Here is a 15,556-nt window from a genome sequence, read left to right as displayed (position 1 = left end):
CCCAAGTCCCTCTGAATGCCAGCACAATCATCTTGTGTAATATTTCTCCTAACCAAGGTTTCTCGATCCACCTTCCTCCAGCCTTGATTGTAAGTGTATTTTGGACAATTTATGGCCTCAGGATTAATTTTTTTTCTGATGAATGAACACTGGAATAAATATTTAGTTATGGCTGGAAAAGACAACACATTTGAAGCAAAGACTGCACGCAGCACCACAGAGATCTGCACAGCTCTTCAGGGCAGCCAAAGATTGCCTTCAGTGACAACAAAACCCCAGAAACTAGTAAATAGTAAATGATATAGTAAATGATCACTGTAATTCCTGGAGCAGCTCATGATTAAGGCAGCGTCCACATTGTGACCATGAAGTCTGTGCTGAAATTTTAAAGGTCTGGCACAGGCAAGTCCTGCAACCCATAACAGTATTTTCCCACAAACTCCAACTGCCAGACAACACACTTCATATACCATAATCATTCCTTTTAACTAACAATCTACGTATTTGCTACCTGGTAAAAACAACTAAAACCATTATTTTTCTACAAAACACGAATGTGAAAATTACTCGTATACTTTCTTCCCCCACACAATTACATCAATGGCCTTGTCCCAACCATGGAGGGTTAACATCAAGGTGAAAGCTATCTTCTTAAGTACATTGAGACTTTTGATGTCTGGTAACTATTATCTGTAATACTCAAAAAATTAGTATTAGCGATGGTCTCAAGGTAGGTAACTCACTGCTACGAATTGCACTGAACCACTTTCCTACTTTTTTGGTAGATTTCAGGAGTAGGTGGATTACAAGGACCCAAATAACCAGCAACTGTTTTGTTGCCTTGCTTAAAAAGTCTTTAACTAGTCAGGGTGCTTAGGGTTGAGGGGTGGTATCTGTTGCTTTTTTATTATTTTTAATTGATTACTAAATTGGTATTTAACAGAGAAAAAGACAAGTTACACATCTTTGGAATTTTTTTAAGAGTTGCTGAACTTCAGTGAAGACAGTTTGCCAATGATCACAATTATTCTAATAATTAAAGGACCAAGGAATTGGGTGCTACACGATTCCTCAATTATTCCCAGCAGTAGGAAAAAGGGGAAAAGGTTAAGTATAACGCAGAGTAACTCAGAACTAGGTCATCTCACTGTAAACTTCAACAAAACCTGCACATTTCTAGCCAGCGAGGCAAGAGCTGCTGTGGAAAAACTCAGAAATACTTCCTTGGGAAAGATCAAGAAAAAAAATACACATACAAGAAAGTTTGACTAAAAAGCCATTCTGATTATAGTATCTGGAACTTAAAAGAGGACAGCACATGTCTGTATTTGGAGTCCCTGACAGAGTCACATCTTTATCTCAGAGATGCCTAAACACCGTGACAGACAAAGCCTTTCTTCATCCATTCTCTGACACGATTCCAACAGCAACACCCACTTCATTTAACGGAGTTAAATCCAGTTGGCAGCCAATCACCAGTGGTGTCCCCCAAGGGCTCAGTTTTGGGGCCAGTCTTGTCCAGTGTTTTCATCAATGATGTAGATGAGGAGATTGAACATTTCCTCAGTACATTTACAGATGACACCAAGTTGGTTGGGAGTGTTGCTCAAGGGTAGGAAGGTTCTGCAGAGGCTGGACAGGCTGGACCAGTGAACTAAAGCCAGTAATATGAGGCTTAACAAGGCCAAGTGTCGGGTCCTGCACTTTGGTCACAACCACCTCATGCAATGCTACAAGCTTGGGAAGATTGGCTGGAAAGGTGACAGGCCAAAAGTGAACTGCAGATGCCGGACAACAGCGCTCTGCATACAAGCCAGCAGTGTGCCCAGGTGGCCAACAAGACCAACAGGATCCTGGCTTGTATCAGGAATAGCATGGTCAGTAGGAAAAGGGAAGTGACTGTGCCCCTCCACTCAGCACTGGTGAGGCTGCACCTCAAGTGCTGTGTTCAGTTCTGGGCCCCTTGCCACAAGACACTGAGCTGCTGGAGGGAGGTGAGAGAACTCAGGGTGGTGAAGGGTCTGGAGAACAAGCCCTGAGGAGAGGCTGAGGAAGTGACAATGTTTAGTTTGGTGAGGACGAGGCAGAGAGGAGACCTTATTGCTCTCTACAAGTACCCAAAAGGAGGTTGTACGAGGTGGGTGCTGGACTCTTCTCTCAAGTGAATAGTGATAGGAGTATAGGAATTGGCCTGAAGTTGCACCAGGGGAGGTTTAGACTAGATCTGAGGAAGAAATTCTTTACCGACAAAGAGTAGTTAGGTGTTGGAATGAGCTGTCCAGGGAGGTGGTGGAATCGCCACCCCTGGAAGTATTTAAAAACCATGCAGATGAGGCACTTCAGGACAGGTTCTAGTGGACATGGTGATACAGACATTGATAAATACATTTTATTGGGGTGGATGTTGACAGCTGAGCACGGTGATCTTAGAGGTTTCCAACAGTGACAATTCTGTGATTCAGTGCATGCCTCACCTGACCATGCTGCTTCATTCTTTCTATAATGCCAGCAAAGGGTTTTTGCAGAGATGAGCTGTAAACTGGATCAAGAAACATACCTAATTTAAAACCCACCAAGATTTCTTTGGAGAGAGAAGTACATTTGTATGCCTCTGGTGACAGTAGATTATAAGAATTTTAACTTTGCTAAAAAAGATGTTAAACTAAGGTGCTACTCCTACTGGATCACAAAATGTGACAGCTGAACTATTCACACTCATAGTACAAACAAAATGAACTATTTAAATTAACAGTATGTTTTAGAGAAGGTTGAAAGAATATTTTTTTTTTAAAACTGAAATAGATATTATAGATGAGTGTGGTGGGTTGACCTTGACCAGCTGCCCACCCAGCAGCTCTCTTGCTCACCCCTCCTCAACAGGACAGGGAGTGAAAATAAAATGAAAAAAAGCTTACAAATTCAGATAAAACTGAGGTCACTTACCAACTACCATCACAGGCAAAACAGACTTGACTTGGGGAAACTTGAATTTATTGCCAATTAAAAAAAAAAAAAGATGTCAAGAAAGACTAAACTTAAAACACCTCCCAACAATCCCCCCTTCTTCCCAGACTCAGCTTCACTCCTTGATTCCAAGCTCCTTTATGTCCCTGCTTGTCTCCAGGAGAATCATAGAATCATTTTGATTGCCATAGCACTCTTAAGATCATTGAGCTTAGCCATTAGCCTAGCATTGCCAAGTCCACTATTAAATCATGTCCCTAAATGCTACCTCTGCACGTCCTTTAAGTACTTGCAGGGATGGTGACACGACCACTTTCCTGAGCTGCCTCTTCCAGTGCGTAACAACCCCTGCAGCCGAGAAATTTTGGTGAAGATGGGGAACGAAGGGCTAAGGTGAGTCAACAACAGCCCCTCACCCTTTTTCCCTGCTTCAACAGGGAGCCTCTCCAGGAGGGCTGCAGTTCTTCAGGAAAACACTGCTCTCCATGGGCTGCAGCTTCTTCCTTCAGGGCATGTCCACTTCAGCATGGGCCCCCCCCCACCAGGGTGCAGTGGGGATCCCTGCTCCACTGTGTCCCTCTGTGGGCCAGGAGGGGACAGCCTGCATCACCATGGTGTCCATCTACTCATCAAAATGCAGTACTGAGGACCTGATGTTGGCACTACACACATCTAGTTGAAGGAGACATTATTTCTGATGTTTCATACTAGCTCTGCTCTAGCCCAGTGGACTGAATGCTCATCAGGCTTGAGAGCCTTTCAGTTTACTTTGACCAAAAAGTCACCAGTTTGTGTGCTCCAAAATCACCCCATGATGTAAATCAAAGCACAGTATGGAGGAAACAAAGTGCACTGGAGAAAAAAAGAACAAATAAAAAACAACAACAACCAAAAGAAACCAGGTAATAGAGTACTTTCACTACGCCTAATTACTTGTTAATAGCTGCCATTTCCTAATGTCCCTCCAGCCTTAGTACACCATAAAATCCAGTATTCCTTGTCTCCACTTACAATTAGTGTTTTTATTATTTGCATTTTATATTAGTTTCCCACTGTTATTTTCCCGCCGTGGTAATTTTCACTTTTATCATCTATTCCCAAAACATACCTGGAAGGGCACCTAGCCCACCCATTTGTCTGTCACCACTCATCTATACATCAGTTTTACAGCCCTTGCCTACAAGTTTAAAACCCATGCTCAGACTCAAGGCTGTGAAAGGAAATTGAAGCAGCGTCACTCAAATTGCTATTTGAATTTGTTATAAGTATCTTTTTATTATTAAAGATAATTTTCAAAAGTGGCAATATATAACTGTATGATAAAAGAACGTTTTAAAAGTAAAATAAGATGTACAAAGGGTATCCATACTGCTCCCTGTTGAGCACATCAGAAGTCAACAGTCATTTCAATTACTTCTCAGAACCAAGAAAATCTGTTTCCCAGTGGACTTGTACTCTACAGACCTTTAAAAAGCCCAAATATACTCATATAATAATGACAATACCACTAAGAGGCAACAAGTACCAAACTAATTAAAAAACTGGTTCATTTACACACATTCATAAAAAGCAATAGCAGTATTTTACTCTATCTGTTCTTCCACTGCAGATAATTTTTACATTATGGACAGGCTCTGGGCAAACTGAAAACAAAAAATTCTTAGATTAACAAGATTTTTAAAAATTTATGAAAATTCAAATCAGTGCCCCCACAAGCATAAGTCATCTGTGAAATATGCTGTTTGGCAGACATCTGACCAATGTATTATATACAAGTGATGCCAGACTTGACAAAGCTTGTGTCCTATCTGGTAAGGATTTCACAAGATACACAAGGAGGGAAAGGATTATTGTGTACAAGACATGGGGGAAGGGCACAAAGGACTTCTTCATTTAACAAAGAAAGAGAAAAGAAAAAGGGAAGAAAAAAAAAAAAACAGAAAAAAACAGGCTTCCCACGTACCACTGCTCATGAAGCTATCAGATTTTTTTACTTGTAAGAGGTCCCATAAGTATTTACAAATACCCACTTAGAAGTCTTAAGACCATTACCATTTGCAATTATACTTGATAAGCTAGAAACAGAAACAAATAAAACCATAGGATAAACCATCAAAGGTGGCCTACCTTTTAAAATATTTTGACAAGTATGACTTCATGATGATCTATGCAACTCTTCAGGTTACAGAAAATTATTAATACATGTACAGAAAACCACTCAAATCTTCAGTAGAAAACATTTAAATTTTCTGTATTATAACAATACAGCACATAGAGCTCTCCATGCAGCACAAATGCTCATTCTAACTGCAGGATAATTCAACCCTCAGGATTCCATTTCCTGACCACAGCCCCTCCCCATATTCAAACAAAATTGGGTAAATACTTTAAGCAGGAACATAACAATGTTATTTTGGACCACCCTTATAAAAGAAGAAACAGATGACAAATTTTTGCCTAAGCTTTGAAGAAAGCAAACATTCAGAAAGAGAATAAGCAGGAGAAAGTTTCTGTAACTATCAGGAGTATTAAGTGACTGTAGTCAGGAGTGCTCTCTACAAACATGCTACCCTACAGCATTACCTTTGGCAGAGGGCTGCCTTTCCTTCTAAATAGAAAGTTTGTGTTCATGCACTTCTAGCTTCTGCTCATCAATAAGTCATAAAACTATTCCTTTATGTTTCTTTTCCACAGCACTATCAGAAAAAGAGAACTCTCGTAATTCTTAGATCCTGGCAAAAGGCTATTCTACAGAAAGATCTGGATTTACTTCAAAGTAATCAAGCAGCCACATCACACTGTTAATGTATAATAACCCAATACTTACTTCATTTAGGAGCCTACTAGAGAGGACTTGTAACACAAGTCTCCTTCCTTCTAACCAAAATTCCCTTTCATTTCAGATTCTTGCCTTACTAATTTCTCTCAGTCACTCTGTCTTCCTTAAAGAAATGCTGGCCAACATAAATATGATCACCAATGGGCAGCTAATACAACTAGTTTGGTGGATGCAACAAACTAGCAGAAATTCTTCATTTCCAACATTACTATATCTGGAGCAAACAGCTTCCAAGAGATACTTCACATAAATCATCAGTGAGAGTTTCTTATAAAGAAGACAATCCTAAAATCTTCATACTAATGCTATTCAAGTTCTAGAAAATGTTAACGTAGTTTTGCAACACTGGTAATATCCCACAATCATTTTTTTTAAAAAAAACATCATTAAGTTTATGAAACATTGTTCTGACATCAAAGGAAAGACATATACACATATATGTGCACTTGTATCAAACTTGGGTTGTTTTTCTGGGGGGGTTTTGGGTGTTGTTTTTTTTTTAGAATGAGCTTCAAAGATTATTTCTACAATACAACTGGTTCCTGATGTATCACTACTGTTTCTGGCTGCACAGGCCTCAAAATCATCAAAGCAGCAACTCTGGCTTCAAGCACCACTTACAAGAACTTATAATCAAGTCTGGGGTTGAGCAGCTAATAAAAAGAACTCCCAAAATTAAACAATCTAATTATACTTTCTACTACTCTATTTTTATATTTATCCTCACTATAAATTTACTATCATATCTTGAATGTAAATTTATGAATCAGAAATATTTTTTTCATTTTAAACTGTAAAAGTCAGGATTTAACACTCTTCTAAGTATCACCAAACCAATAACCACCTCATATTTTATCACATCTCCTCATTCAACAGCGTCATTATTAATACTGCTGTTAGAAATTCCTGTCACCTAATACCACTTTTCCTGTAATTGCTGATAATCAGAATTACCTAGATGCCCCTAGAGGTAGTATCAAACAACCATCCAAAGTCAGAATCCCTTATTCTAAACAATACCTGAGTCACTAAGTCACAATATTCTAAGTCACTACCATGAAGAAAAATAAATAATTACAAAAATCCAGAAAACTGAAGAAGGTAGGTGATTTGCCTAGGAACACAAACCGAATCAGTAGTAAAACCTGATTCAGCCCAAATTCACAGCATCCTATTTCCATTAACTTTCCAGTGCTTCCCCTTTTGCTGCTACTACTTCACAGATTTTTACTCTTCGCATCTCCAGGGAACAGTGACCTCAAAGGAAACTCCCTCTAGCGAAAACCATCCCAAGTAGCTCCCTGCAGCAGTTCCACGAGGATGAAGCATCTACTGGCCAAAAACCTCAGGAAGAGAAATACCATTCTGCAAATGTGAAAACATTCTGCATTGCTGTGAAAACAGCAATGTTTGTGAGGTTTTCTCTGAAGCAATATACATAGTCCTACCTGAAGCAGAACTTAAATTCTAATACAGAAGTATAAACATGAATGAAAACTAGAAATAATAAAGCACCAAAACAAAAATAAAAAACAAAAACTAGGGACTTAAAACTGTGTAGACTTCCAGAAGCAGTCAACAGGATATCATCAGCTTGCAAATACATCAAGTAGAGCTAGAATAATGAGCATTCAAGGCTCATATTCAACATTTATGCACACACTTCAGGTTTAAGCAGAAGCAGTCCCACTGGTTTCTACAGGACATCAAATACAGGTACAGTTGCAAAGTATAAACATCTGCAAAACAAAGACCGACAACTTGAAAGACGACTCTCAACTTATTTTGGCAAGGCCCAGTTCAAAAAGATTTTGAGTACCTCCATTAGCCTCTACCCTCCAAAATGACACAAAAACAACTAGGGAAGAGAAAGGTACTCAGACAGAGAAAAACCAAATCCATCTCAAAGGCTCACTATGCAATGTGTGGTGTGCTGTTCCTTTTTTTCTTAGCTAAATTTTTTGTAATTAATTAGAATAAATTCCATGATTCTGTCTCGTCAAAGTCTGTTGGCTTCAACCCACTGCTGTAATTTCTCTTTCAGCAACACTACACATAGCTGGCTCAAAGATGGTCTCTCTTCTCCATCACATTCTAAATGAAAGACACATTGCAAAAACATAAACCTAAGTACCTCTACAAATCGTTTCAATCACATAATTATTGAGGCAACCCTGACTGGTTCAAAATCACTTCACTGATTAAATTATTTCTGATTAAATTAAACAACACTTTTTTTGGAGAGAGTTTTCACCGTAAAAACAGGTGCTAAAATGAACATTTCCCTGCAGTGTTTGCAACACTAACACTGCCGCATAATGTCAGTGCAGATCTAAATCCATTGTCCAAACTGAGTGAATTAAAAGCACAAATATCAAGCAGCCAAGTAATTAAAGAATGAACGAATGCATTATTTTTCCAATAACTTAGCTGTTGTACAGCAGCTCTGGCAACACAAATAAAAGGCAACATGCAGCTTACAAGACAAAACAGTATTTCAACCACTTGATGTAATCTCTAGCAAAAAGGTGGTACATTTTTTTTCTTTTTTTTTTTTTTTTTGCAATCCCCCTTGTATTTGACTCGGAATGACTGTCACCATTTTAGACAACGGCTCCGACACATCAAGTGAAGAGGAACGGGATGGATACAACCAAAACAAAACCTTGAGGTACCATGGGTTCCCTCCCTCCTCCCCAGCACACCAGGAGCCTGCTCTCTATGGCAGATGGCCTTTGTCTACCCAAATTTAAAAGTCCCAGGACAACTTCTCCTCTCCCCACGGCCACACGCTACATGTATATTCTAACTCGGCGTGTACATACACATATGCACCCACACACACAGACACCCACGCTGAGACAGGCAAAGGGAGGGGGGAAGGGTAGCAGACTTTCCCCCCACACAACAGAGAGATAAAGGCGAGTCCTAAAAAAGGGAGACAAATCCGCCCCCAGATCCTCGCTCCGCAGCGGGGACCTTTGGGTGCTTTGTCCACACCCCCACCCCCCAAAAACCCGAGGGGCTCGCCCCTTCTCCCTCACCCCGCCCCGGCTGCCGCTCACCCGTGGGCGCGCTGTCGAGGATGCGGAGATCGTAGGCCCCGGAGCAGCGGTAGTTGGCGGCGGTACCGTTGTCCCACACCACGACCACCTCCTCGGGGCTCTCGAAGCTGCGGACGGTGCCCACATGGCCCTCGCCGCCATCCTGCTTACCCCATTTCCAATCCGGGCCCCGCACCACCCGGGCCCCGACTCCTTCCACCATCACCCGGTTGTTCCGCGAGCTGCTCATCCCGGCGGCGCCCCGCGGGCCCAGGCCCCGGCGCGGCTGGAGGGGGCGGGCAGCCCGCAGGCGGCGAAGAGGGACCCCGATGGGGATGGCTGCCTCAGGCACGGGAAGCGAGGACACGGGCCGCGGCAGCCGGTGCGGCGAGGGAGGGAGGGAGGGAAGGGGCAATCCCGACGCGACGGTGACCAGGGGAAGGATGGGGGAGGGACCCTTCCGACGGGCCGGGGGGACGCGAGCGGGGCGGCGGGAGCCGACGGGCGGGCGTCTCCGGCCGACACTCCTCCTCGCTTCCTTCCTTCCTACCGACCGACCTACCTACGCGCCCATCCCCAGCGGTGGCCCCCGGCCCGCGGCGCCCGCCCCCACCCCACAGCGGCAAACCCCGCCGGCCCCCCGCGCCCGCCGCTACATCCGGGAACTGCGGCCCCGACGACAGCAGCAGCACCAGGGAGACCGCCGCCGGCGGCCCCCGCCTCCCGCCCCGCTCTGCGCATGCGCCGCGCCCCAGCACCTCCGCGCAGCCGCAGCGCCAAGGGGCCCTGGAGAGGCGGTTGCGGCACTCTAGCGCCACCTGCCGAGCCGCGCTGGGCACTCAGCCCCGGGACTGGTACCGCCGGTACCGACTGCTTCTTCCCCGAACCGGCCTTCCCGAAACGGGAAGAAAGTGGAGGAGGGGGCAGGGGTTGGTTGTGAATTTATTTACCCCTCGCCGGTGGAGGTTCCCGGGGCTGGCGGTTTCCTCTCGGGGCTCGGGCGCTGCTGTGTCTCTCCTGCGGCCAGAGCCCCCAGCCGCACTGGGGCGATTCTGGCGGTACCGTCGGTGCCCCTGCGGCCCGGCCCGGATTCGCGAGCCGCCCTGTTCCATCTCCATCCTGAAGAAACTGCTCCTGTCGCCTCTCCTATAGCGAAAGAGGAATTAAGAGTTAAATCTGAGGGATTATGAGTTAAAGTCGGTGCCCCTGCGGCCCGGCCCGGATTCGCGAGCCGCCCTGTTCCATCTCCATCCTGAAGAAACTGCTCCTGTCGGCTCTCCTATAGCGAAAGAGGAATTAAGAGTTAAATCTGAGGGATTATGAGTTAAATTTGATCTACTACAGTCTCGCTTAGGTCAATCGGTATTCCATTTTCCTCGTTTTTCAGTTACTTCTGTCCCCTGAAATCCTATTTTCCTTTCAAACTGTGGCCATGAGCCCTGCACATGGCTATTGTGAGTCTAGGGGGGCTGTACTTCTGTAGCCCAGGAGCTTTTTTTGGCTGGTGTTTGGGTGCTCCAGTCAGCAAAAGGGGGGGATGTGTACCTCCACCTGCCCTGTGCCACCTGGGAGCATCCCTGGAGGATGATGGAGCTACTCTAACTTTGTGCACATGGCTGCAGTGCAGTTCTTCATAAACTATCCTTTTTGATAACGGTCTCAGGACACTCAAGGATTTCCTGTAACATCACACATTCTGGCTAATCTGGCATTGAATCTGATTCTTCATTTTTAAAAATGGTCCCTCAATTGTTTGTATCTCTAAGCATGACGTGTGTCAACATTTTAAAAGCATCTGTCTTAAAGGACAGAGGAGGATGAACCAGACAAAAGAACTGTTTCTTTGTCAACCAGGAAATGGCTGATAAAAAGCAGCCCAGCTACGCCTGGGTCCTGGGTATTTTCACTGTTTCTGTGCTTCTTCCTCCCACCTTTGTGGTTATTATACAGCTAGAAGAGTCAATTAGATCACTTCCTGACTTCTTTTGTGTAATTCTCTCACAACATAGCAGAGCAGAATAATGAATATGTAACCACCAGACTACCACCACATTCCTCACATAATTCATTCCTTCCTAACCCATGATAAAGCTAAGGAATGCTGCCTTAAACATGAAATGGTGTCCTGACAATCCGCACTCCCAAGGACCATCTGATTTTTACTTCTACAGTGGAAACTTCAAAACAGTAATGGATACCACCACAGGAAAGGGTTCTCTTGTAGGTGCTTCTCCTGTCACAGCTTGTAGCAGCTTATTACATTTGGTACATGTAATTGCAATTAATTGTATAACACATGGCAGAATTACCCAGAAATTCTGCAGAGTTCTTGATCTACCGAAGAATCTTTCTAGGACTTATCTATGGTCATAATGTTTCCATATGCCTCATTCTTTTTCATGCTTTGATAGTTATGGGCAAGTATAAGGTTCATGAGTATCTAAGAATAACTCAGAGCACATTGTTCTATTACTCTTTGATAGGGTTGGATGAAAAAGGCTTTCTGCAACCAGAAAACCCAGTGCCAGGGTTTCTGTGCCAGGAAAACCCAGAAAAGTCTGAAATCTGAATTAGTTCTCCTGGAAAGAATCAGAATAAGTCATCCCTTATGTGTATTTTTCCGAGAAATTCTAAATTATAGACCTTCAGAAAGCCTGCTGCTGCAGTTCAGCAGTGGTGCACGTGGGCAGATTCTGTCCTGGAGCTGTTTCTATTCTGACAACATTTCTCTTGCCCACTCCTGCTTTACCTACCCCAATAGCTCCTGCCTCTCCTACTCACCTGCTCTTTCCTATCAGGAAACTTGCAAAAACCAGAATCTCTAAAGATGTCTGGGTTATTTTAGAGATGGCGTAGACACATGAGACCACAGGTAATAACTAGAACCCAGCAGAACTGAATTTCTCCCCTAACCACTGAGAGGAAATTCTCCATAGCTCAAAATACAGAGGCTTGCATCATTTTATTGGTGTAGTACAAAAATAAAGACTGGATAGACTGATCTGATATAGTCACTTGCCAGTGACTACATTACTGATTTCTGAACTCTTAATCTCTCATTGCTTCTACTCCTACAGAGCCACAAAGTTGTGGAATTCACAAAATTGTGATTGGCTACATGAACAGGTTTTCCAGAATTGCAAGTATTTCATGGTGTTATGTTTTCAAATAGTACATTATATTATTTATTCTGTATGCCTGCTTGGTGATTAAACAGCAAGGGAAACAGGTATTTAGCTCCTAAACCTTTTATCTGAACCAGTCTTCAAAACAATCAGTAAATACCAGTTTCAGATGCAGATTTAAAAGGACCCAGCAGAGGATGTGGAAGGACACTACCTCAGGAAGTCATGACAGAGCAGTTAGAGGAAGGGACTTCACTGTGCTTTAAGCATACTTGTGTGTAATTGCTAAGCCTGATTAATACACATTCAACACAGAAATGTGGATGCACAAAAAGAATGACAGAACATGTTCCCTTCAGGCTCCCCAAAATTATGCCCATTGCTGAGTCATGGCATCCTCCATCTGGTGGTTATGGGCTTCCTCACTGCTTCCTGCCATATTAGAGCAACCCAGCAAGGGGCCACGCAGGAAGACCTCTGGTTAATGCAGAATTCAGTGCTGTGCATAACCTGATGACATCCCTTCAAACTCCTTATTATTGTTGGTGTCAAAAATGCTGTCTCTATGTTTAAACAGTAAAACTTTTTATTGAGAACGTGAGAGCTATGTAAGTAAAGCAGCACGCTGGGCGGCCGGGGAGACACAGCTCCAGCAATCGGCTCTCACCTTCAATAAGGTAAAACCGGCCCTTTTATACTTTTCATTAAAAAAACCTTCCCCTCAATCTCCCATCAGTTTATCATTGGTTTTCATGCTGCGGGCTTCCCCAGCACTGGTTCCCGTTTCGCGGGCTTCGCTCTGTTGCCGAGGGGAACGGTTTCACGTTTCGCGGGCTTCGCTCTGTCACTGAGGGGAGTGGTCACGTGACGTCCCTGTTTCGCGGGCCCCCGCGGTCGGCCCGTCTGTACACCCCGAACAAACAGCCCAAGCAAACATTATTAAACTGAAAGATACGCTCAACAAAACAATAAACTACAATTTTAGACCCCTATTTTTCACAGTTGGTGTAAGAGCAGCTGCTGCCCTTCTTGAGGGCTGGACAACTCTTCAAGGCAACCCCCTGTCCTAGTTTGGGCCAGGATAAAGGTGATTTTCTGTCTTGTACTTTTGCTTTTAGCTAAGTCTCTTGTAAGTAGTTGCACTTGCTGAAATTAACAGCAAGTTTCTCAGACAGTGTCTGCTTCTAGGATTGTTAACACTTGTTTATAGTTACTGCTAGAGACTGGTATGCAGAGCCAAGGACACTGCTCAGCTCTGAGGAAAACATTTTACCCTCCAGAAGGAATAAAGAGGTCCCACCTGCAGCCCTCCTTTGGGGAGGAACAGACAAGATAGATGCCAGAACTGACCAAACAGAGTATTCCATCCCATACACGTCACACTCAGTATAAATTTGAGGCATCACGGGGGCCAGGCCAGATCTTTTCCGGATTTCTAGATTTCCAGACTTCTGGGTTTCCTGATTTCCCTGTTTCCCTTCCTTCACCCGGCATCCTGGAAGGATCCCGTCCATTCGTCTGCCTGTGGTCCTGATCCGTGCCAGCCCATATCTGTGTGTTCCTGCCTCCAGTTCCCGACTGCTGCCGACCCCAGGAGTCCAGCCTGGACTTTCCCAGGGCTGCCCTGCAGCCTCGGTGGTGACGTGAGAGTTATTGGGGGAAAAGGGGGAGGAATGTGGTTTCCATTTTCCTGTATATTTGTATATATTTAGTAATTTTTCCTATTTATCATTACTGTTCATTAAAGTTGTGTAGTTTAGTTTCCAACCCATAAGTCTCTCTCCCTTATTCTCTCTCCTTTCTTTATCAAGGAGAGAGAGATTAATAGAGAGTGTCTGTTATTCGGTTTAATCGCCGGGCCAGTGTTAAACCGTGACACCCCCATAAAGCCAGAAAACAAATAGGGTTTTGGAAGTCATCCGGCTTGTTCTCCTATTCATCTAAACCATTCCAGAAAACTTGTTTGCCTAAATTCTGCCTGGTTGCCTTTCTGTTCTACAAAGTGTCACACCTCAGCAGTGACTCCTAATGTAAAGTATTTGCATGGATTACCTTGATAGAATTTTTTCTGGACTGTCTTGTTTGATTAAAATTGAACTTGCAGTGTAGGATCTGGAACACACGATGCAGAAAGGGGACTGTGCCTATTGCAGGAGATAATCCCATGTGAAAAGCCTGCTTTTAAATGGTTCAGAAGATAAAAATCCTACCTTCTTGGAAAGACAGTTGCCAACTCATGGAGTTCTGAAGTTTTGTTTACTCTCTTGCACAAATCCCAAGTTCTCAGAATTTGTCATATGAGTGATGTATACGAATAGCTTCACAGGAGTTGACAGCTTGTTTCTAGTTTACAAATAATGAGTAGATTGTAGTTTTCTTTTTAAAATAAGAAGGTAGATCTTACTTACACCATCCTGAGTCCGAAGATTCTGCCTCTTCAGCTCAAGATTGTATTTGAACACACAGTTTTCTGAGTTCTCCTCTTAAAAACCAAAAGCGTTTTAGATACTAATGTTATGGTTTCCCCCAAAGTTTTTTTTTAGAGTGCATTTTTTTCCTGTGGAAGAAAGTATTAGGAAAAGAAATTCGGAAAAAGTAAGCAACTGCCTTACTTTTACCAAAATGTGCCTACTCTTCTGGGTGGAACCAGTTAACTGAGAAGGAAAAATGGAAGTATTGGCAAATTACATGAAAATTACTGTTTCACTGAAAAAAAAAAATGTCCCAATGTTTTGTTTTGTTTTGTGGTTTAGTTTGTCTGGGTTTGAATTGAAAAGTATGTAATCACTCTCCACAGAAACTTCTGGACTGATGAACATGCTAAATAATTTTAAGTGAAAATATGCATAATGTATATTTTCTAGAACCTGAAGAATCAGTTAGGAACTTTAGGCCACATTCTTTTTATCCATAGGTTAATGGGGGGGGGGTAGAAACAAAAAAACCCCAGAAAATAAAACAAAAAACCCAAACCAGACAAACAAACAAACAAACAAACAAAAAAAAAAAAAAAGGGAGAAAGAAGTAAAAATTAAAAAGAACCCCAAAACAAACAAAAATCCACCCCCACCAACCGTAATTCCTCAGCCTCTGCTGCCACCAAGTGGCCATCTACCATGTCTCATTATTGCTAAAATACCTATCCTGTTAGCTGTTGCACTGTATTTCTGCTGCATCATTCACCGGATTCATTATCCATAATTAAATCCAATTTATTCCTCAATTTTCAGAAGTGTCATGAGTAATTTGCACTCATTTCTTTTTCCTAGTTTCTCTAAATTAAAGTATTTTTTAATGTCAGATAGTGAGCAAGCTGCTATACAGCACAGCAAATTGGTTTGGTGGGTTTGGTTTTTATTGAGCTACTGGCACCCTCTATGAAACTGTTAATTAGAACACATATTAACATACAGTGGTTATTTCCCTAAAGAGTTCTATCTGCTATTTCTGTTCTAGGAAAAAACAGCTGAACAGAGAACAGATTATAAATACGTCACTTAATTTTCCTGCTGTGAAACAAAACTAATCCCATGGACAGCTGATAAAAAAAAGAAAAAAATTTAAAAAAAAAATCTGTATCTCGC

The 15,556-nt window shown here is 42.9% G+C and overlaps 1 protein-coding gene across 3 annotated transcripts in view; it reads right to left on the bottom strand.

Annotated features, from left to right (window-relative positions):
• The window catches only part of MIB1 (mindbomb E3 ubiquitin protein ligase 1), a 76,319-nt gene extending 66,840 nt beyond the window's left edge, over window positions 1-9,479 (bottom strand). For all 3 annotated transcript variants that reach the window (XM_030446491.1, XM_030446494.1, XM_030446492.1), the window contains exon 1: window positions 8,869-9,479. In XM_030446491.1, coding sequence (XP_030302351.1) covers window positions 8,869-9,097 — 229 coding nt within the window. In that variant the 5' untranslated portion in view covers window positions 9,098-9,479. The remainder of the gene's footprint in view (window positions 1-8,868) is intronic.
• Window positions 9,480-15,556: the final 6,077 nt, after the last annotated feature.

This window comes from Calypte anna, chromosome 2 (assembly GCF_003957555.1).
Source record: "Calypte anna isolate BGI_N300 chromosome 2, bCalAnn1_v1.p, whole genome shotgun sequence".
In the NCBI taxonomy this organism is placed as follows: Eukaryota; Metazoa; Chordata; class Aves; order Apodiformes; family Trochilidae; genus Calypte; species Calypte anna.
This window is presented reverse-complemented; position numbering and strand designations above follow the sequence as displayed.